Source organism: Solanum pennellii, chromosome 4 (genome assembly GCF_001406875.1).
Source record: "Solanum pennellii chromosome 4, SPENNV200".
Taxonomy (NCBI): domain Eukaryota; kingdom Viridiplantae; phylum Streptophyta; class Magnoliopsida; order Solanales; family Solanaceae; genus Solanum; species Solanum pennellii.
In genome coordinates, this window is record NC_028640.1 from 70,187,859 (window position 1) to 70,211,154 (window position 23,296).

Here is a 23,296-nt window from a genome sequence, read left to right on the forward strand (position 1 = left end):
TTGAACCCGACGTGAATCGAACACGCAACCTTCTGATCTGGAGTCAGACGCGCTACCATTGCGCCACGGATCCCCAACTGTTATGTATTAGAAACATTTAATATTTAATTAAAGAATAATTAATTTTGGCTGTTAATCAAAATTTTATTTTTCTAAAAAAAGAAAAACCTTTTTAAGGTTGAATAATTAAAGGGCTATTTGGAATAAGGGAAAAAATATAAGCCAGTTTAAAGTTGTCAAATTGAATGTAAGTGAGATTATTTTATTTTAAATTTAATTATAGATATTAAATAATTTTGAGATTATTTTATTTCATATACAAAGTGAAATAGCTTATTTGTTTTGCGGTGAATTCGTTTTGGGGTATTGCTCGTCACACTATGGGAGTTGGCCATGCCCAAAGTCGTTACTTTAATCGTATGGTAGGAGATATTGAAAACAGGCTAGTGACTGGAGTGATATCGTAACAAGGTACTCGTACTAGAAAATGCGACTGGATCTCTAGGGAGAGCTAATTATGCTCCAGAACCATACAAAACGAAACTCAATAGTAGTATTCTATCTTATGCAAGTAAATGAAGTAAAAAAAAAAAACTTGGAAGAAATTAAACAAAGAACATTCTAAATTACTTCACTTAACAACTAAGCCTACAAAACTCTTACAATTCCTCCTATTTACAATAACACTACCAAAATCTTGAAGGAAATCAAATGAGGCACAACAATCCAAATGCAACATTGCATAAGACTAGCTAGCTAGTACTCCATAATTAATAAACATACATTATCATGACTAGTGGTTGAAATTAAATAAAACTGAATTTTGAGTGGCGACTCTGATCTGATCGTACGAGATAAGATCAATTGGAAGGGACATGGTAGTATTTGCCTCTACACATACACCTGTAGACAATGGGACAAGATTCAGCAATGGAGCATGCAAAGCTCACCATTACTCTCTTACAAGGGAAACAAGGTCCACAAGCATGAGAACAATCTGGTAAACTTGATCCTGTTGGATACATCTCCATTCCTAACACATCATGATCTCCTTTTTTTTCTTCCTGCAATTCAATTTTTTATTTTACCAATTGTTAATAGGGGAAAAGATATACATATTGTAAAAAATTTGTCAAAATTGTTTCGTAAATGACTGACAAATTAAAAACATCACTTATTTTGAAACAACGGGAGGGGAAGTAATAAATTACCTTAAGATGGACATGGCTTTGATTGTCCTTGTATGTTCCTTTGCCATGATAGGAAACTGAAATTTATATAAAGAGACAACATTTATTTACGCACATAGCAAAAGGCATCAATTGCAACATTAATGTTTTTGTGCAAGTACTAGCAATTGTCTCTATGCTAATTTTTTTTTAAAAAAAAATTAAATAAATTGAGATATACACTTTTATTATAATGTTTATTTTACAAAAAATGGATGATTGGATATATGCTTATCGGGGAAACTTAATAGTTTAGTTGATTGATTATCGAGAAACTTTTACTTTGTTGATAAGATTTGATTCTGGGATCACTAATTCAATCCTCCAAAGAACATATGGTACCTGAACAATTTAAATGAGGGCCCAATATCGAGCATTAATAACATATAAAGAAAAAAAAATGAATTTAACTTAACCTCTAAAGTTAGCTTATGAAGACAGAATTGTTCAAGTCATATTAAAAAGACCACTCATCCCTTAAATTAATCATCGATATGAAACTCTTCACAAGAAAGCTCATACCTAGTATTATTTTCGGCTCAAACTCGTATACTTATAGAAAATATATATATATATTATACACACGCATATATTTTTTTTCCTCCTATCTCTCCTTGTTTTTTATTATATTTGAAAATAAAATAGGATAAAGCATAGGTTGGCACTTACAATGATATGGACGTAGGCCTTGGCTAGAGTCAACCAACAACATTAAGACAAGAGTAACTAATGAAACACTCAAAATTCCAAATGTATTCACCATATTCTTTTAAGAATCTTGAAAATTTGGTGCAAACAATTATTTTTTTAAAAAAAGAAAATATTAACTAATAAATAGTTGGAAGATGGATGTGTGAAGGAAAATATTGGACCAAACTTGTGAACTATAATATATATAAGGGAAAATATAATGAAATTCGAAATGAAAGTGGGGTGATTTTAATTAATGTAGGATATTGTACACCTGATGAACTTCACATGATACACGCCTATTTTATTTTCAAAAATTCACAGGTTTAATCCCACTAGGTATACAAATAAAATTTATTTTTAAAAAAAAAGACCTAAAGTATGAAAAAATTATGGTCGCAAGAAAAAGGATAAAATGGATATCTAAAGAAGAATGAATTTTAAGTTATAAGTGCGGATCTGATTCTTTTTTATTGATCAAATATGTGGAAATTCCTTTTGATATAGGTAACAGTGAGATGCAAACTCAGGATGTCTATTTGATCTGATACCATGTTAATTAGAGTAATCGTCTCATCGAATTTAATCTAAACGCTCAAGCTATTAGAGAAAACACATTTTTATTATCTAATTGTATTCTCAACTACTACTACTAGAAACAAAACAAAAAAAAAATCACCAACTTCACTCGACTCTAGCTCGTTCTAGGCAGGTTTTGATCAAAACGTACACAAGCTTTACTAAGAAAAGAATTTAAAGTTTTGAAACATATTATTTATTAATTTGTCATAGTCTAAGATTTCAAATTAAAAAATACGGCTTATAATTAAACTATGTAGAACTAGCTGGTTTTTTTTATTTATGGATCAGCTAATTGTGATTTTTATTCTTATTTTAAATTTGAATGTATATTAATTATTCAAGGACTAGAAAATGCCAGTATTCAGAAAAGGACAACAAAAAGGCAGTATTTCAATTCAAAGATGACTCATGTTAAAAGAAAGGACGAAATTCTCACATCAATTGTTAATGAGATAGGTGAACTCCTTATAAGATCTGGGCAATCTTTCTCTTTTTGAGCTAATTTTTGGGGTGTGAGTTAGGCCTAAAACCTAATTTAACATGGTATCAGAGCAGAATCCGTCTCACCCGATGATGGGATCTCCAATATCAAAATTGCTCATGCACCATATGCTAAGCAATGGATGAACTCCTTATAAGGTTTGGACAGTCTTTCTCCCTTAGATCTATCTTTTAGAGTGTGAATTAAGTCTAAAACCTAATTCAACTACTCGTATTTATATTCACAATTTTTATGTTTCGTCAAAGTTAGTATAAGGCAAAAGACACAAATAGAAGATCATTGAAGAAAGGGTCTGGTAAAACGTGAAGGTCTGAACTTTGGAATAAATGAAGTTTGAGCATTTATAAAATTTCCTTTTCATGCATGCCTTTAATTAATGTATATTTTCCCTCCTCCCATGTTTCGTGTCTTATTAATTTTACTGCACCTGCAAGAATACTTCTGCCATAAATCTATACCAAGTACAATTTTTCAATTTTGAATCTCTTTGAGATTATATTACAAGAGAGAAAAAAAATGTCAAACAAGTCGAGTTGAGTAACAATTCATTTGACAAAATTAAGCTCATAATATTATAAAAAGATGTAGCTTAAAGTAGTAATGTAAAACAAGAAATGAAGAGAGACAAGTTTTTACTTTTTCAAAGTATAAATATGTGTTAATGAAGAATCTATAACGTAATTCTCAATACCAACCATCATAAAATATCCAATACGCATGGAACATGATAGATAAATTTTTTTAATTATCACTATAAGAAATAATTAAAATGTTTTCTTTTTTAATACTTTGGACATACTCTCTCCGTTCCTATTTATCTGTCATCATTTTAGATTTCTCGTCTCTTAAGAAGTAAGGTGAATTTACTATTGTACCCTTATTCAGTATTCTCTTGAAGTCAAGTTTTCAAATGAAGGAGTAATTTACTTTAATTAACTAATTTGACCAATGAAAATAGACTAATTATTTAATTTTTCTATATATGGGCAAATGTATAGCTTCAAGGCTAATAACTTTCAAAGGCTAAAATAGAAACAATATTATCATTATAATTTTGTGAAATGATAAATATTAAAAACTATTTATTTTTATTAAGGACGACAAATAAAAAAGAACAAAGAAAATAACACATAAGCAAAAGACTGAAGTAGAAAAACGGGTTTACACTTTACACCATTATTTCAAACTTGTTTCGAAGTAGAAAAACGGGTCATCAAATAATTTTTTCGTGGAGCATAAATTTATATTTTCATTTTAGCTTTTAATATTTCAAGAGTTATGTAAGTGTATTCTAAAACAACTTACGCACTACTAAAAATAAGATCGATTGCTCAGGAAAAAAAAAGTAAAAATCAACCTATTTAAAATGTAAATTGTGCAATAAAGGCTAGAAATTTTTTTCGACAAAGTGTGATTGACTAATGGTAAGAAACTCATTTGATACGTACTGATTATTACTTAAGATCCGACAATTTAAAACAGAGAAATTATTCATAAATTTCTAATCCTAATTCCAACTCTGCCAGCAATGAATTTTTTTGTCTAAATTAGTTATTATTAATTAATTTTATATATATATATATATATATAAAGAAAAGACTTCTACAAGGAAACGTTTTATTAGATACTCAAACAATTGATAATAAAATTAAATTTGAATTTGAAACCTAGTAAAAATTGAACCAATTAAGCGTTCTTTCGATTAGGAAAAAGAAATGGAACTATTGCTAGACGAAACAGTTGAAGTTATGGCAAGCTTGTCTAAATACCAACAACAGCATACCTAGTATAATACGCAGACGTTACCCCTACCTAAGCAGGTACTAAGGTTGTTTTGGACATATGTTCAGCTTGCTTAAACACCATTGTCATGAGAAAAAAACACTATTGTTTCCCTGATTTTAATCTCCATTTCAGACAGAGACCAAAACCATAGAGGTTGTGATTCTCCCAACTCAAATTAAACTTCCCAACTAATTAGCTTCCAAGACTAAATAAGAGTTAAATCTATCATTTCAAGGACTAGAAAGTATGAAAGGAAAAAGAATGTTCAACTTCACATTCTTTATATGACAAAGACTAAAGCTTTAACGTCTAGGATAAGGTACAAGAAAATTTTCTTTAGATGTTAATCATTAGTAAAAGGAAGGACCTAACAAACTAACTAACCATCAAGTCCTTATAAATGGAGAGAGTTTAGCAAATAACTCAATGCAAAATTTTATAGGATCAAACTCAGAGAGAATAGAAGAACATCAGGACCTTACATCAGATAAACCAATGTTGTCGCAGAAGTATTTGACTCACTCATGTCTTATGGAACAAACCTGATGGTAACGGTAACTGCCAAACGGAATTAGTTATCAACAAGATCTGTAGAATCCAATCAGCTTCAAATTGCAAGATTGATTTTCGCATATAGCCTACAGCAGTTCAGACTTCTCGTCAACACTGACTGTGTTTTCAGAATACAAACTGAAAACAGAAAAGCAATAAATGTAATGAACTAGAACTGAAACCTGAGAAAGATCTCAGCAACTTTTGGTGTCAAAAATAAACAAAATCTATTACGGAGCCACAATTTTCTTGAGCTGTTCATACAAATCAGGCATCTGATCCTTGTAGGGCTGCACAAAATAATCTATGAACCTTGTCTCATTTAAGCTCAGAGCATAATAGAGATCCAACTTTCTCCTCTCAACCTTCTTTTCGTCCAAAATTTCCAATACTTGCATCCGAGGTACCACCCTTTTTTCCATACTGAAGACCAATATTGCAGGATGAGAAACCAAGTAAGCAGTTCCAATACCAAGTTCCTTCATGAAAAGATTCAGTGCTTTATGAATTCTAACTTCCGAGAGGCCAACACAAAAAGGTAGCTTCCTGAACATCTTGAGTATATCATCATCAGACCATCCAAAACTCCTAAAGATTCCAAATTTCTTTTCCAACTTAGACTTGTTTAATGAGTTTAACACTTGACATCCATAAAGAAAACTAGAGGAATCCCGTGGAACTCGAAAATCGTTCTCCATCCTATGCAACAAACTTTTAATCCTCTCTGGATTTTGAGCAAAATAACTGGGATTTCTAAGCATGAGTTTTTTAATTCTCTCATCAGGAACACCATAGTTTTTCAATAACAACATATTAGACTCAATAATATGATGAGCACGAAAAGAAAGCAACCAAGGAAATCTCCTTAACGCCTTAACTACATTTTCATTACTACCCAAAATCCTCCTCAGGAGATCAATGGTAGGTCTCAAATGAGTATCTAAACCTCTATCAACAATTTGTGAATCTTTAGCAATTACATCCACCAGGTCCGACCCGGATAATCCCAGATCCATAAGGCACTGAAATTTGGGTTTTAGGGTTTTGGAAACATCACGGAATAGTAATTTGGGAACCCTAGAAACCATTGTTTTCATCTGGGTGTTGTCGAAACCAGTTTGTTTCAAGAAATTGATGACTAAATCAGGATTCTTTAAGTTTTTACGTGAAGTTACCCTGGAGGATGTAGATGCAGCTTCTTCATTGGAGAATCCGAGAGAATCGACAAGGTATTTCACCAAGAAATGGGTTGGGGCAGGAGCTGCGGTTGATGAGTAGAGATACTGAAATCTGAAATTGAAGGAGGAAAAGAGGTCTCCAAAGCCATTGCGATGAAATATGGAGCTGTGAGTAAATACAGCTACGGCTTTGCCTATGATAACCATTTCTTTTGCAATCTGTAGAGTATACCAAGTCAAGGGAAGTTATGTATAATTTACTTTGTAAAAAAAAAAGAAAAATGTCTGATATACCGTTCAATTTTGCCATTTGGAGATACTCTTGTTATGAAAGTTACTCATATATGGGCTTATTGTTATACAAACGGTTCATATATACCCTGTCGTTACAAAATGACTCACATATACCCTTCATTTAACGAAACTTAAAAAAATTAGTTTTAAATTTATATTTGTTACTTTTAATTTTTTTAAAAATTATTTAGGGATATAATATGATTCTTCTATCAAAGTTTAAGGTATATTTTAATTTTTTTCATACATAAATTATTTTTTGACTTCTTTTATTATAATTATTTGAGTTTTTTATTCTTATTTTTTTTTCTTTCGTTCCTTAATTTAAAGAAAAAAATTTAAACTATTTTTTTTTGTCTATATTGTAATTGATTTTGTATTCGAGGAAAAAAATTTGGTCATCTACAATAAGTTTTACAAGAATATTAGTGAAACATAATTAAATTTGATTATCAAAATAATAATTCTAAATTAGTTATTGAAACAAAAAAAATCAAAAAAATATGTTTGATGAGGATTAAATTTAATCATATGGGATTATATTTTTTAGAAAAAATAATAAAAAGTTAGATTAAAATAATATGTTTTCATCTCCGTTAGTGAAAAAGGGTATATGTGAGCCATCTGTTCATAAGTAGGGGTATATATGAGCCACTTTCACAACAAGGGGTATATCAGCTCTAAATGACAAAATTGAGGGATATATCAGACCCTTTTCTCAAAAAAAAATTAAAAAATATTAAAACGTTCTTGTCCTTGATTGTTTATTAAGAGTCTAATATTTTTACAAGAATATGAAGTTATTATGTCATGTGCTAAATCAGGAGTATATCTAAGTTTAGTTAGTCAAAGTAGACGGTGCTTAAATTACGAGTATATCTAAATTTAGTTAGTCAAAATAGAGGATGCTTTTAAGGCTCTCAACGTGTCTTTTAACTTGATCTCATCTAATAAATATAAAACGTGGTTTCATATATGGATTTTCGAACTTTTTAACAATTTCTGCATTTAGTTATCATTTTCAATCACGAATGATTGAGAACTATTCTATAACAAATGGAGTAGTTATAATAGACTTATTGGTGCTCACATCAGATGGAGGGTAAACAATCTTGTATGGACTAATGTAGACATAGATTTGTTCTTTGGTTAACTGCAGATGGAGGCTACAGACACACCCTCTATTTTATTTTATTTTTGCAGATTGTTCTTTGATCAAACAGTTGAGATTTGATTTATCAAATTGGCTGGGCATACAACTTCAACTACAAACATGTTTAATGGGAGGTAGCAATAGTTGAGATGAACGCAAACTGAACTCGACGCCATAGAGAAAAACTACCCACATGTTCCATACTGACTACACCATAGGGCAATTAGCATCTACGTTCAGCTTACATGCATAACAGATGAGGCAATTCACCGCCTTGCACTTTGCTAAACATGGAGAAGCAAAACAAGAGTACAAACTTCAAGTTTGAATAACAATTCACTTAGGAATTGGGGAAAAGATGATGGTTGATTGTAAACACTTTCATTCATCTCACACCAAATGGTAAGATGAAATCTGAACCAAGAAAAACAAATGGTAAGATGAAACAGTAATTCCGCCAAGTAACAAACAGTACATTGTAAAATTCAACAAAAGAGCTATCTTGTGATCAGGTGAAGCTAAATTCAATATTGTGAGAATAGAAAGGCTTCTCATTGACTTGATCAACAATGTCCTAGAGTTGCTCGGAGTCCTTGACTATGTACAATACGGTAGGTAACTAATCACAGAATATACTGAAGTTTCCTATCGGATACTCTATATGAATTTCATTAAATTCAAATATAATGAATCTAGATGTGGAAAATGTAGACACATATTCACTTGATATTCTAATAAGTATACTGCTTGCGAGTACTGGTGAATTTTGTACGATTTTAAGCTTATGATGAACTGTTAGCTATTGGAGAACTTGCACCACAATACATTTTTGAAAGAAATTTATAATGATGGACAAATATCATTCAGTATTCAAGGCAGAAAAGTGTAGCACCAAAAGGAATATTAACTGGACGGCTACATGATTATAAAAAAATTACTTACAGTGTGCAAGCTCTGATTAGTAACTCTAAACGTAACAAATGAACATGGACCAACTACTCAAGGGTTCTTTCAGCTCTGATTAGTAGCTCAAAATTTTACTTAGAACCGTTTCATTGCCCCCGCCCCACCCCCCAAAAACGAAAAAGCTATGGAAGTTACACGAAGAACAAGCTAATTAGCTACTATCATTTGCAGAAACATGATGTATATGCTAAGCACCATAGTATGATGAAAACTAGTTGGCCAAGCATTTGACCAAGACCAGAGTCTATTGCCACGTAGGAAGTAATTTTAAACACCCAACTTACTTCAGTACAAGCAATATACCCCACAAAATTTTTGTATAATGAGTTAAAAGCGATACATCCTCATGGTATAACAGCAATACTTAAGTAGTTAATTCACTCGCTTTTCTACTTAATGGAAGATACAGAACCTGCCACTTTGTGGTTCATCATTTTCCAGAAAACAACAAGACAGCAAGTGAGACATTTATTAGCTAGCAACATGGTTATCAAATACTAGAGATACTTAGTTGAATCATTGGTGCTTTTTTTTGGAAAAGATGTAGGTCACTAGAAAACAAATTATGTTTGAATGGCAAAAACACTCCAATGATATTTTGCTTTATCATGAAAAAAATGACTTTTGGCAACACAGACAATATTATTCGAAATATCAACTGAAAAAAGAAAAGCAACAAAATATATGACTACAAAAGGATAAATTTTTAAAAAAGTCGCAACACCCTTAGTGCCAAAAGTGAAATAAAACTATCAAGGAGCCACAGTTTTCTTATGAATTCATATAGATCAGGCATCTGATCCTTGAAAGGAAGCACAAAATCTCAATGAACTTAGACTCTATTAACCACAGAACAGTCAAGACTTGCATCTGAGGCTCCACCTTTTTTCCAGACTAGAGACCAAAATTAAAGGATGACCAAGCTCTAGCTCAATTAATCATTTTCTTTCGAAGACAAAGAGGAGGAAAGTATTCTTCTTTATTTCTTCCAAATTGAAATACATAGAATCTATGAATATATTGTCTTTCAGAGTATTTTCACGTTATCATGTATTTATATACCAATTAAACATAGAGAAATTTTAATATTTGTTATTATTATTATTGTAACTACTGTTTATATATGTTAAACTTAATTCACCTTTATTTTTTTTGGCAAGATGATGACATGAGTTGAGCCTAAATGGAGAAACATGGTCATTGAAGATTCATGTAGCCCATGTCAACTTGTTTGGGATTAAGGCTTAGTTGTTGCTGTATAGTTTCTCATATATAATCTTAACAAAACCAGGACAACAATTCACTTAAAGTCAATATTTTTCCATATAGCATCCTAGCTACGGTCAAATGAGCAAAAGGTAAACTGGTAGCAACTAGCAACTATAGCACATAAACAAGGAAGAGAACTACAAAAGCAGTTGACTTTATTCTCTCTATTGATATGTCACTGCTGAATCCTTTAAGAGGCATACAACAAGAAAAGAGAAAACAACTGTGTCATTTGTACTTGCCAAAAGCACCAACTGAACCTAAAAAATCTCAACTTGTTTGGGATTAGGGCTTAGTTTGATGTGGTATAGTTTCTCATATATAATCTTAACAAAACCAGGACAACATTTCACTTACTTGAAGTCAATATTTTTCCATATAGCATCCTAGCTACGGTCAAATGAGCAAGAGGTAAACTGGTAGCAACTAGCAACTATAGCACATAAACAAGGAAGAAACTACAAAAGCAGTTGACTTTATTCTCTCTATTGAGATGTCACTGCCGAATCCTTTAAGAGGCATACAACAGGAAAAGAGAAAACAACTGTGTCATTTGTACTTGCCAAAAGCACCAACTGAACTTAAAAAATATAGCCGTCTTCTTTCTTTTTCTACTTACCACTAGCACCAAAAAGCGGATAACTATTAACTAGCAACAAGTGAACTAACAGTAATGTAGATTTGAAAGGTAATCTGATCAAATAAATTCACTTTGCCTTGCTGATAACAAAGATTACCGTGACGTCCATCAAAAGAAATAATAAGATTCAATAGTATCTATTTTCCTATCCTCTTGAGGTACAAATTATACAAGTTAGGCAGTTCAGCTTTGACCGGCAGCACATACTTGTCCAAAAACTTTGATTCAGGCCATGTCATAACTGTGTAAAACTCCTGCCTACTCTTTATGAGATTCTTTTCATTGACAAATTTCCAGATTTCATACCTGGGCATTAGTCTCTTCTCCAAACTGTACGTTAAAAGCGAAGGGCGAGAAGCTATGTAAATAGACTTGAAACGGACTTCCTTCATCAAAAATGTCAATGCAGTCTGAATTCGTGCCTCTGATAGGGCTACACAGTAAGGTAGCTTTTGCAACATGGTGAGAATATTGGTGTCAGACCACCCAAAACTCTTGAAGACTCCAACTTTAGTGTCTACTTTCTCTTGACTCAAGTTAGCAAGCACACTAACGATGTGGAGAAACACTGCTGAGTCGGGAGAAACACCAACTTCCTTTTCCACCCTATGCAACAATTCCTCAAGCTTCTTAGTACTATGTTTAAGAATGCTGGGATTTCTAAGCACAATATGCTTGATCTTATCATTTGAACAGCCAAAAGATCTCAACAAATTCAGATTGGCTTCCATAGTTCCACCTTTATAGTAACTAATCAACCAAGAACATCTCTTTATAACCCTAACCACATTTTCATCACTATCCAATACCTTCTTAAGTGAACTTAAAAGGGGTTTTATACTGTTATTTAATCCTCTCTGAAAAAAAGCCCAATCCCTGAAAAGGACTTTGACTAACTCGGGACCAGATAACCCTATTTCAGAAAGACAATGTAATTTGGGTTTAAGGGTTTTTTCAACATCATAGAATAGCAAGTCTGGGAACTTGAAAACCAAGATTTTGATTTGGGTGTCGTTAAAACCTGTTTGTTTCAAGAAATTGACGCATAAAGCTGGATTCTTGGAGGAATTAGTGCGGGTTACCTTTGCGGATGCAGAAATAGCTTCTTGTTTGGAGAATCCGAGTGAGTTGATGAGGTACTTCTCTGTGAAATAGGTCGGCACAGTTGCCACAGCCGTTGAGTATCGAAAGAGAAACCCATTACCCACAAAGTTGAATAATACAGCTCGAGCTTTGACAAGCATCCTTGCAGAAACCCAAAACTGGGCAAGACCTTCAAGGGTTTATGCTCACAGGAAGCTCATTCAATAGCTTTTGAGATTAAAATAGGTTTATTCCATATTAACCAAATTTAGAAACACTTATTTGGATTTAAAAAACATTTTTATTTAAAAAATAAGTATTTATCAAATTAGTAAAAGTGTTTTTTAATTGGATTAAACAGGAGGAGAGCACAAATTTGTCCAACATTAAAATTGTCAAAACACAGATTGTTTTTATTTAAGAGTACTTTCTTTAAATAGTTTTTTAAAAATAAGTTATTTTTAACAGCAATGTCAAACACGCTTTGAAAATTTGAAAAGTCTTTCATTTTAGTTTTTCTTTGAATGAAGTTTGATATGTTGTAGAAGATAAATTACATTATTGACAAAATTATATTTATGATATCAGAGAAAATCATAGTGGAAAGTACTACTCTCGTTATCCAATAGTATTTGTCTACGGTTAATTTTGCATCCTTTTTAAAAAAAAAACTAAATAGGAGGATAATTTTCTATATCACCTTAGAATATAATAATTATAATGTCTTGAAAAGAATAATAGGAAAATGATTATAATTGATGCTAAGAGTAGTTAAAAGTAAAATTATTCATTAATTTCATAAAATGGACAAATATTGTTCGACATCTCAAAATAATATAATGGACAACTGTTATTAGACGAAGGGAGTATAATTTAAAGAAAAATTGTACAAAAAATTAAATTATTAATTCAAACTAAATGTTATAACCGCAGTTTCACTTAATAGTAAGTCGTATCTAACAGTTTTCATTCACCTCTCTCCCCATCGAATCTCGCTTGCCACTCTCTCTCTCGCCTCTCTTACTTTATACAAACACAAATGTAAATTGTGTTTGTATTTGTATAAAGCGAGAGAAACTGTATATACAAATACATATGTTTGTCCTATACATCTATAATTATACAAATACAGATCTTCCCCTATCAGATCTCTTTTGCGTTTTCTTACTTTATTCAAACACAAATTATACGAATTACAATGTATAATTTATGTTGTATAAAGCAAAAGAGACAAAGATATTTAATATACAAATGTTTTATTTACTATTCAATTGTATATAAATTCAAATTTAATGCATTCATATAACACAAACATTGATACATATAAATAGTAGTTACATATATCAACTGAATTAAGAGGCTGACAGCGATTTATACAAATGAGAGACTACTAGCCATTTATACAAATAAGAGGTTGTCAGCGATTTATACAAATCTGATGCTCCAAAGCAAACATAACGTTTGCTATGAAGCGCAATTATACAAGCTATAGTATATATATAAAAAAAATTATGATTACTAAACCTAAAATTCACTTCAATTTAAATTATGTTTTTACAAATGGAGTATTCAATTGCTCAAATTAGGTTTAAATGAAAAAGTGAATCTAATTACATTAATTAAAAATAATATTCCCTCCGTCCCATTTTATGTGACAAGATTTGATTGAATACGAAATTTAAGAAATAATGAAGACTTTGAAATGTTTACTAAATTGTCTTTTAAAAAGTAGATTCACTTTTCTCTCTCCTCATAAATGTACTCTCTCTGGTATTGTTTGTCATGGTTTCTATTTTTAGAGTCAAACTATAAAAATTGACTAACATTTTAAGATGTATTTTTTCATCATATTAATATGTAAAACATTGTAATTTATAGTACTTTTCATATAGTTTTAGAATATCTAATTTTTTTGTTTAAAATATCGAATTAATGTGATCTAATTTACCTTTAAAAATTAGTCAAATTGACTTTCGATAAGCACAACATGACAAACAATTCAGACGGAGGAAGTATTGAATACTATATTTAAGATTAAAAGGGATCAATAAAAATAAAAGAGAAATTATACCTTTAAATAATTATCATATAAAGAAATGTTACATTCATTTTAAAACTTACTAAAACGAAAATAATGCGACATAAAATAGAACGAAGAGAGTATGATTACTTCCTTAAATAGTTGGGTAACAAAAGAGCACGATATTGTATTACAATATGCAAAGAGTTAATTGGATGAACAAATTGGAAGTGGAAGTTTGTCATATTTTCACGTTAAATAGTAATTTTTCGTCTGTCATATTTTTATTTTGTATTTGCATTAAAAATAATGTAACTTTACCCTTCTATCTTCATATAATTTTTTTGAAATTCAAGTTTTCAATTAATGAATATGAATTAATTTATTTTGATTAATTAATTTAACCAATGAATATGAATCATTTACTTAACTTTTCTAAGTCAGTTAAATGTATGTAACATACAATGCTAATAACTCACAAGGATAAAAAAAGAATAATATACTAATTTATACATTGATTTTATAAAATGACAAATAATATAGACCGACTATTTATAAATAGAGATGACATATAAAATAAGACAAAGGGAGTAGTTAGTATATTTTTTTTGTATACTCCATTAAGAATAAAAAAACGGTTGTTAATTGGAGTAAATAAAATTAAATAAATTTGGGCTGATGCCTCTTTAATAGACCATTTTTTTTCTAAGAAAAAAACTTAATTGTGAAAGTTATTGTAATTAATAATTTAATATATTAGGCATAAAATGTTTTATTAGCATTCACGAAAAAAGGGGTTAAAAATATTTTTAGACTATTTGAAAAAGTTTAAATATATTCTATCCGTCCGGAAATGTTTGTTATGTTGCGCTTATCGAAAGTCAATTTGACTAATTTTTAAAGGTAAATTAGATCACATTAATTCGATATTTTAAACAAAAAAAATAGATATTCAAAAACTATATGAAAATTACAATAAATTGCAATTTTTTGCATATTAATATGATGAAAAAATGCATCTTAAAATGTTGATCAAATTTTTTATAATTTAACTCTAAAAATAGAAATCAAGACAAATAATACCGGACGGAGAGAGTAACATCCATTCATTAATTGGGGTAAAAATATTCTTCAATTCACTTTTTTAGCCTATTTTCACCCATAAAACTTAGCAGATTTTTTAAAATTATTATTATTAATACTCCTTATTACATGACGTCTACCTATTGGATGAAATAAATCCCTACATTACTATGACCTAAATCCAATTAAACACAAGTGATTCAAATTTAATACACACCCTCTTCGTCTTTCTTTTTGGAACAAGTTTTTAAGAATGTTATAGGCAGGAGAGAGGCGAGCAAGATTGGGAGAGAAGCGAGAGAGAGAGGGGGGACAAAAAGTGAGAGAAAGGTGAATTATATATGTATATTGATTGCATAATTGTATACAATACATATGTATTTGTATATATGGCAAGCGAGATCGGGAGAGGAAGAAGAGAGACGAGCGAGGTTTGGAGAGATGCGAGCGAGAGATGACAGAGAGAGAGGTGAATTGTATATGTATATCGGTTAGATAATTGTATATTATACCTATATATTTATATATATGGCAAGCAATATTGGGAGAGAGAGGAGGAAGGCTAGCGAGAATGGGAAAGAGAAGAGAGATGCGAGCGAGAGAGGCCAGAGAGTTAAAGAGAGGTGAATTCTAAGACATACTTATATCGATAGACACGAACACCTAGTACTTAGTACATGAGTAATTCACAAATAAACTATTGTCGATTTAATTAAACAATACTAACTTATCGTTAGCTAGTTGGGAAAGACTAAAATAAATTTTGATAGACTTGAACTTAGGATTATTATAGTTATACTAAAGTGTTGAGCTACAGAAAATGATAAAGTTACAAATTTCAGTTAATTAAAAATTAACAAAATATTTATATTTTATTTATGAATAATATATAAATAATTATAAAATTTCTATATCTAATTTGTCGATTTGGTTTTGTTATTTTGAGGTTTTTATTTAGTAAAATCAAAATCAAACCAAATTAAATGCTATCGATTTTTAAAATTTAAAACTACATTAAACCTAACCAAATCAAATATCGATTTTCCTAATCGATTTGATTCAATTTAAAAAAATGAGATAAAAGCTCAAAAATCAGATAAAATAGGTAAATACCATCTAAATACTAATGGTAGCCGTGCCACATCATCATTTTCATATTCTACTCTCTATATATATGCATAGAGATTAACATAATCTCCCCAACAACCACAATAATAATATATTTAGTAAGAATTAACAACTGAATATTAATTGTCCTTTATTATCATTCAAAGACAATTAGAACAGCAAATCTTGACTTTTTATTTTTATTTTATTTTTGCATAAGGAAGAGTTATTGAGATGCAAATTTTATAATGGCCTAAATATAATGTCTTGAAAAATACTAGGTCATTACTATATAAAATAAATATATTTTCCCCATCCATCGATATTGTTTAAGGTAATAAAACGAACTTCATCAACTTTATCATGATTAATTCTAGATTTTGTTTAAGTTTCTAAATGATTTTACAACTTAAATACATGTTTTACTTTTTACTTTTTCTTTTTGGGTTATCGGGGAGGTCTCACAATGGGAAGGGGCGGAGCTATATGGAACTCAAGGTTCATTCTTTTTTAAAAAATTATATTGTATATATAGAATTGATTTATTAATTTATGTGTATAAATTTAATAATGAACCTCCTTAAAATAGGTTAAAGACTTGATTCAGTGGTAGAGTGGCTTGAAGATTCCGCCAAATCTTCTCGGCTTCGTGAGTTTGAGTCCTCCGGATATTTTAGTTTGTAGCTGATATTTTTTTATGTTTTATTATTCTTGTTAACGCAGAATTGTATTTTATCTAGTTACTTATATCTAATCCGATGTGGATATTATTAGCGTGCATATTTATGTTTTTTGAAAATCTCAAATGAAAATTCTGTCATCGCCACTAATTGAGGGTATAACACTTCCTAACAAAGGAAATTCCGTATCGAGAGACTCAGATCCCTTCAATTAATAATGAAAAATATTTACCACTCTGACAAAATCCTTGTCGATTACTACGGACTTCAAATATTTACGCATAATAAGAGAGGAGTCAAGAACATGTCAAATTGAGATTAATTTCTTATTTTGATTGAGAATTTTTTTATTTTATTAATACAACTTAAACAAGAATACATCTATAAATACCACAAAAGCAAGTATCAGGATTTGGGCACTCTCCAAAAACAGTGCCTTCATAAGTCTTTCCACAAGTGACCATACATTTCCCTATCTCACAATTCTCCATTTTTATTGGCACATATATCAATGTATCAGTGCATTTCCTCTCCAAATTTCTCCCTGTTCACACACATATTAAAAAAAAAAAAATTTAATCATGATTCATTCTAAAATTTTTAAAAAATAAATTAGAGTTATTTTTTTTAATCTTTTGCTAGTAATTTAAAGCCAAAATCTTAAAAAGTTCAACTTGATTTTTTAATTGCCACAATTTATTTGAAATTGAGATCTAAATGACCATTATTTATGTTGTTGCATTCCTTGATTTCTAAATCAACAACAATAATAACGTATTTAGTGTAATTCTACGATTTTTAGATCAACACGATAATTATTAAGTGATGCGGAAATTAAAAGGTACATACCAGAGGATGTAGCACAGAGGAGAATGAAGCATAGAAGAACAAGGATATGAATCAACTTCATTTTTGTTATTTTTTGAACTTATTAGTGAAAATGATAAAAAACTTTGCTTTAAAAAAAATGATTTGACCTTAACCACACCATACTGTCTTTTATACTCCCTTCTCTTTCTATTTTTAATTATCATTTTCCTTTTTTAGTTAAATAAAATTTTTAACTAATATTTTGTGATGATTTTTTTCATTATATTGATATTTTAAAAATTTTAATATAGCACTTCTATTGTAGTTTTTAAATACATATATTATTTTTAAAAATTAAATTAATATAATAATTTAATTTTTGACAAATAAAAGTAAACTAAGTATTATATTTTAGACACTTAAGACCACCTTGAAAATTGCAAAATAAACTATGTTAATCTAGAAGGTGTCTTTTTGCATTCAAAATGCACTCTCTTTTCATTTCTCATTCGCAATAAAAAGTTATTTTACTCGTCACTTTTTAATATAAAAAATGGAGTAAAAAAATGATATATTAAAAAATAAAATTATAATTTTTTATATTTTACACTCATCATTAAATATTATTTTTCAAAATTATTTTGTAAGATTTAATACTAAATATTATTTAATAGAAATAATTTAATAAATACATATATTAATAATTATTTTTAATACATATATCAAGTTAAATTACGATAAATAAAAATAAATCGAAGAAATATTTCTACAATATCATTTTTATATTTGATAATAACTCTTTACACTCATCATCCTGTTTAGTGTATCTAGGACCATAACATTAAAAAAAATTTAATACATTAAGCACATTTTTTACAGAATTAATCATAAAATCTAAAAATATTTTTTATTTTCTTAAATTTGCTGAATCAAAGTAAAACAAACAAATTTCATTTTTGATGTCTGTCCTAAACAAATTTTAATTAATTAATATTTATTTATAAGTCCTTCATAATTTCTATTCTTAGGCCAATTTGGTCCATTTCTTTTCAGATCGATGATAACTGGAAACTATGGCGGCTCGCTTACTCCGACCGCACTGCCATGGCGCCGCCGTAGGTCAGTTTTTCTTCATCTACAACTGCAAATTCTTGTTTCAATATTCAACAATTGCAGATAAAACTGCATGTGACCAAACACATTTCTTGGTGAACTATCTTGTGAACTCGCTTGGATTTTCTAGAGGAGAAGCCATTTCAACCAGCACTAAAGTAACTCGTTCGAAATCCACTGGAAATCCTCAATCTGTGTTAAAGTTCCTCGAAAAAAGTGGTTTGGACAAAACCCATATCGGTAATATTGTTTCTGCAGTTCCCAAGTTGCTTGTGTGTGATGTTGACAAAACCCTTAAGCCCAAACTTGACATTCTTCAAGGTATTGGTTTAACTGGGTCTGATTTGGTCAAGGTCATTACTGGGAGTGTGTCTATTTTGAAAAGCCTTGAAGTTTCTGATTTGGAATTTTGCATTAGTTATCTTAGAAAAATTTTGGGTAGTGATGAGTATGTAGTGAAAGCTATCAAGAAAAGAACATGTTTACTCTCTGTTAAAGCATGTGAAAGAGTGAAAATCAATATGCTGTTCTTTCAGAGCATTGGGTTTACTGATGATGATATCAAAAAATTTATACTTCAAAACCCATATACTCTTTTGGCAAGTCCTGAGGTTGTAGAGGAAAAAGTTCACAGACTTGAAAATGAATTTCATATTTCTCGAGCATCGGGATTGTTTATCCATGGAGTTGATGTGTTTATTTCGATGAAAGAGTCGACTGTAGACACAAAACTTGATGTTTTAAGGGATTATGGTTGGTCTAAATGGGAGATAATCAAATTGGTTCAGCTTTTGCCTTATTGTTTGAGACTTTCAAAGGAGAAATTGCGAGCTGCGCTAGACTTCTACATGGTGCAACTTGGTTTGAAACCTGCCTACTTGGCTTCTCACCCAACACTGCTTATGTTCAGTATGAAAAAGAGAGTTTTGCCCCGGTTGGAATTCATGAGAAGTTTAGTTGAGAAGAAACTATGCGATGAAGATTACAATCTGTATACTGTTCTGTTGCCATCAGAACAGAAGTTTTACCAGGCTTATGTGCTTGCCCATAAGATGCCTGATGTGTGTGAACTATACAACAAAATTCAGCAGCATGGAAAAGACAAAAAGTGATATTCTTGCTCGCCAGAGGTTTGATACTCCATTTCATTTTTCCGATCTAGTCTTTTGCAATTTCTACCATAGTGAGATTATAATGCGAAAATGATATGTATAGCTTTGAACTAAAGGGAAGAAAGTCCAGTAGAGGCTCTTGAGAATCAGAAAGCAAGAAATCTGTTTCTGCTTCTATCCTCAAAATTCGTTCCTTTGTCATTCTCCATCTAAACAGAAGATTTGGTTCACCGGCAACAGTTCGAACTCGTGATCTGTGCTTATATACAGGCTATTTATATCTACCCATCAATGCTTAGATCCCAAACTAGTCTGCCTTAGCTGTATCATACCATTCCATATAGTCAGGCCCATTTCATTATCAAACCCCTAGTTATACTCAAGGGTGAAATTTCAACAGTTACACTTAACACAGAGCTTGTTGGATAATGTTCAGAAAAATTCATTTTGAGATCTTGACAATGTAATGCTTCCTGGAAACCCATTACCTGAATTTTCATTTGCTGATTGTTTGGTGACAATAAAATCTCCTTGCTGAGATTACTTGACTAAGACATTGTTTTTTTTTGCATTGTTTCCTTGCCATCCTCCTACCTCTCAAAAAGGTGAAAAAGGAATTTTCATTCCTTTGTGTCCTCTAGGTAATATATCATAGTAGGCATCTATCAAGCTTTTAGTTGCCCCAAAAGAAAGGAGAAGAAGAATTAGTTTGGGCTTTATACCGATCACAATAATCAGTTTGGGATTTATCTGCTGTCCAATGAACCTTTTTTTTCAAAAAATGAAAAATTGTCTATAACTAGTTAAACCTGTATGATGCAACTAATTTGACAAGTTGCATATGTTTGATTAATAGAGTATGGGTAAGAATTATTTGCCAAGTATGAACTCGATGTACTAGGCTTCCATCTTCCAATTAGGGAGCTAGGAGCACCAAAACAGTAAGAATGGATCTTTGATGATGTTTGTTACCTGTTCACACTCTAGCTGCAATGTTGCTTCTACTTTGAAAGCTTTCGGGTTCAGCTAACCCCCCTGTTTATTTATCTTATTTTAGTCACATATTAGAATTCAGATGTTTGGAATCTTCCACCAGTCGCACAGTGATTTTTTGTTGTGATTATCACTAGTGCCTGAGGGTTGTGTTGTGGATTATCCATGCTTTGTTATGTGACTAATTTCTTCTTTTCTTTCCAAGGAGTCACACAAGAGAATGAAGATGTTTATCAACTTTTAGTACCCCATCCTCCTCCCTCGTGGCTAACCCCTCTCTTTCTCTGCATTTATTATGGATATCTTTTTTGGAGGGGGGAGGTGAAGTAGTTTATTTATTTTATCGTGTTAATATATTTGAACTTGAGATCTCATGGTTCTCTTACCCACTGCATTAACCACTAGGACACACGCCTGGGTCGGTAGACAAAGTTATCCGGTGCATATAATGATTTGTGGTAGAATATAACAGGTACCAGTTGAATCAGTCCAGGTGTATTCAAATCACTAAATAGATACAAATAAGTTCAATGCCGACATCACTACATAAAACGTGTGTCTCTTGCTCCTTGCTGATGGAGCAGGTTCGGATACTCCTCCTTTACTATTATTATTTTTAGGAAAAAGACCATTCTTGTAATTTCATGGTCTATACAGAAAATGTGAGGAACAACACCATTTTGACAAATAGTTTTGGTGATATTGTTTGAATTTCTAGGAAGAGTCTGATTCTAAGAGTGCTTTCTTTAGCGAATGGTTCCCAGAAACTATGCCCTAATACCATCTTAATCTTTGAATTTCTTGTGCAGTATTTTGGCTCAATAGCAACTTCCTATGTTGTGCTGGATGAGGCATGCGAGAATGACAACCGTTGTGGCATTCAATCAGAGAAGGGCAGTGATGGCAACAGCTTTGCAGATGACTCATTGCTGCTTGATGAGAGGACTTGATCTGCAATTGGTAGTCATCTCAAGCATGCATTCATACAGATTGCCGGTAGCAAACACACAGCATTCTGTCAAACAAGCTGAAGCAGAGCCGGTGATGCATAATTTTACTAGTTTTAACTCTCTAAGATGGATAAACTTTAATGTCAATAGCTCTCAAGCTGGCCAAATAGCAATGGCTGGCAATTTTGTCTCTAAATCCTGACCTACATTTAGTCTTGTAGTTAAGTACATGCTTTTGATATTTCTCAGAATTTCAGTTAGGTAGCAGAAGCCACAGGAAAAGAGACACAGAAGGGTGTGTTCGGTATGAAGGTAATTGTTTTCCATGGAAAATGTTTCGAGGACAATATATGGTTTTTTAATTATTGTCGTGTTTGGTACGTAAACAAAATGTATTGTTCTAGTACCATACCCTAGGGGAAATCTAATTCTTGCCACCTCTTTGAAGGAGAGATATCTATCTTCACCCTAATATAGGGAACATTGTCAGGGGAGTTCCAATTTTTGTGGGGGTGGGAGGGGTGGGGATTAGGGTACAAGATAGTCGAGTGTTGTCTCGTTCCGTTCGTTATTACTATTATTTTACTTGTTGTTTCCTTCATTTCAATTTCATATTATTTGTTGCTTTCAGCATGACTTCTTAGCTATTTTGTCTGCTTTGTATACTTAATTTTTCATATGTTTACTTGAACTAACGGTCTTATTGCAAATAATCTTTCTACGTACACGTCATCCTCTCCGTATCTCACATGTCATTCTCTCCCGTATCTCACATATGGAATTACAATAGGTATGTTGTTTGGATGTAGGGTAAAGGAAGTTCTAATGGTAGGAGTCTGGGAGGAAGACCCTTTGTGAACAATGAGAACTTGGTCTATGTATATTTCCAAAATTTAGTGCAATTAACAAAGGAGGATCGTGTTAGGTTACGAGTTACATTGTTATCACCAACATAAAACTAGTTAATTTTTCATAAATTTTTGCAATACAAATTTTGAATTTATTTGGAATTGAAGTATCGTCGTTATTGATGATGTTGCGAAAGATGTATTAGTTTGAGTGAGAACTATATTCAAACTTTTCTAAAGTGACAATAGATTTTAACATGTATACTTTTAATTTGGCTATCATGAACAAGCCCACATAAAATTTTATCTTTTATATTTTTTTTTTATTGTACACACGAAAACAAAATATTTGTTAAATTAAAAATGTATATTGATTTTCATATTTCATTAATTAAAATTTTTATATACTAATACTCTACTAATAAATTTTTATCTAGTTGAACCATACGAATAATAATAAAAAAAAATGTAATTTAACCTATTCACATAAAATTCAAATATGAAACTGCAAAAATATAATAATTCAACGAGGGGTTTAACATTGAAGCAACATTTCTCCCTAAGAGAAGTGTTTTTTTAACTCTTGCTAAGTTAATAGAAAGGAGCTCAACGATATGTTCCTCCGATTCAGAGGCGGCGCCGCCGCCGCTGCCGCCG

The 23,296-nt window shown here is 31.1% G+C and overlaps 3 protein-coding genes and 1 non-coding gene across 8 annotated transcripts in view; 1 reads left to right on the forward strand and 3 right to left on the reverse strand.

Annotated features, from left to right (window-relative positions):
- Position 1: 1 nt before the first annotated feature.
- TRNAW-CCA lies at positions 2 to 73 on the reverse strand. The gene has a single exon. It is a non-coding gene; the product is annotated as a tRNA-Trp (tRNA).
- A 532-nt stretch (positions 74 to 605) lies between these two features.
- On the reverse strand, positions 606 to 6,759 carry LOC107015874 (protein EPIDERMAL PATTERNING FACTOR 2). 5 transcript variants are annotated; one of them, XM_015216295.2, is made up of 4 exons: positions 5,542 to 5,739; positions 5,331 to 5,426; positions 1,212 to 1,267; positions 606 to 1,064 (listed from the first exon to the last, which is right to left on the reverse strand). In XM_015216295.2, the coding sequence occupies exons 1-4, from the start codon at positions 5,600 to 5,602 to the stop codon at positions 861 to 863; spliced, it is 417 nt and encodes a 138-aa protein (XP_015071781.2). In that variant the 5' UTR covers positions 5,603 to 5,739; the 3' UTR covers positions 606 to 860. The 5 variants fall into 5 exon arrangements, 4 of the variants coding, with proteins under 4 accessions (XP_015071781.2, XP_027772571.1, XP_027772570.1 ...); XM_027916770.1 differs by having other exon boundaries at positions 5,523 to 5,664; XR_003578049.1 differs by lacking the exon at positions 606 to 1,064 and having other exon boundaries at positions 1,211 to 1,267; positions 5,523 to 6,759.
- A 4,101-nt stretch (positions 6,760 to 10,860) lies between these two features.
- LOC107016051 (transcription termination factor MTERF5, chloroplastic-like) lies at positions 10,861 to 12,180 on the reverse strand. Its single transcript, XM_015216525.2, has one exon. It carries the CDS (start codon positions 12,082 to 12,084, stop codon positions 10,978 to 10,980), a length of 1,107 nt encoding a protein of 368 aa, XP_015072011.1. The 5' UTR covers positions 12,085 to 12,180; the 3' UTR covers positions 10,861 to 10,977.
- Positions 12,181 to 18,660: 6,480 nt separating this feature from the next.
- Positions 18,661 to 23,296, forward strand: part of LOC107017007 — a 6,671-nt gene continuing 2,035 nt past the window's right edge. The window contains exons 1-3 of the mRNA XM_027916617.1: positions 18,661 to 19,845; positions 21,667 to 21,970; positions 22,041 to 22,103. Of these exons, the coding sequence (XP_027772418.1) occupies positions 18,697 to 19,845; positions 21,667 to 21,970; positions 22,041 to 22,103 (1,516 nt within the window). The 5' untranslated portion in view covers positions 18,661 to 18,696. The remainder of the gene's footprint in view (positions 19,846 to 21,666; positions 21,971 to 22,040; positions 22,104 to 23,296) is intronic.

What these genes read in the sequence shown, in the direction of transcription:
- LOC107015874 (XM_027916769.1), bottom strand. Translation starts at nt 6,725, where the DNA reads ATGGTTATCATAGGCAAAGCCGTAGCTGTATTTACTCACAGCTCCATA.
- LOC107016051 (XM_015216525.2), bottom strand. Translation starts at nt 12,084, where the DNA reads ATGCTTGTCAAAGCTCGAGCTGTATTATTCAACTTTGTGGGTAATGGG.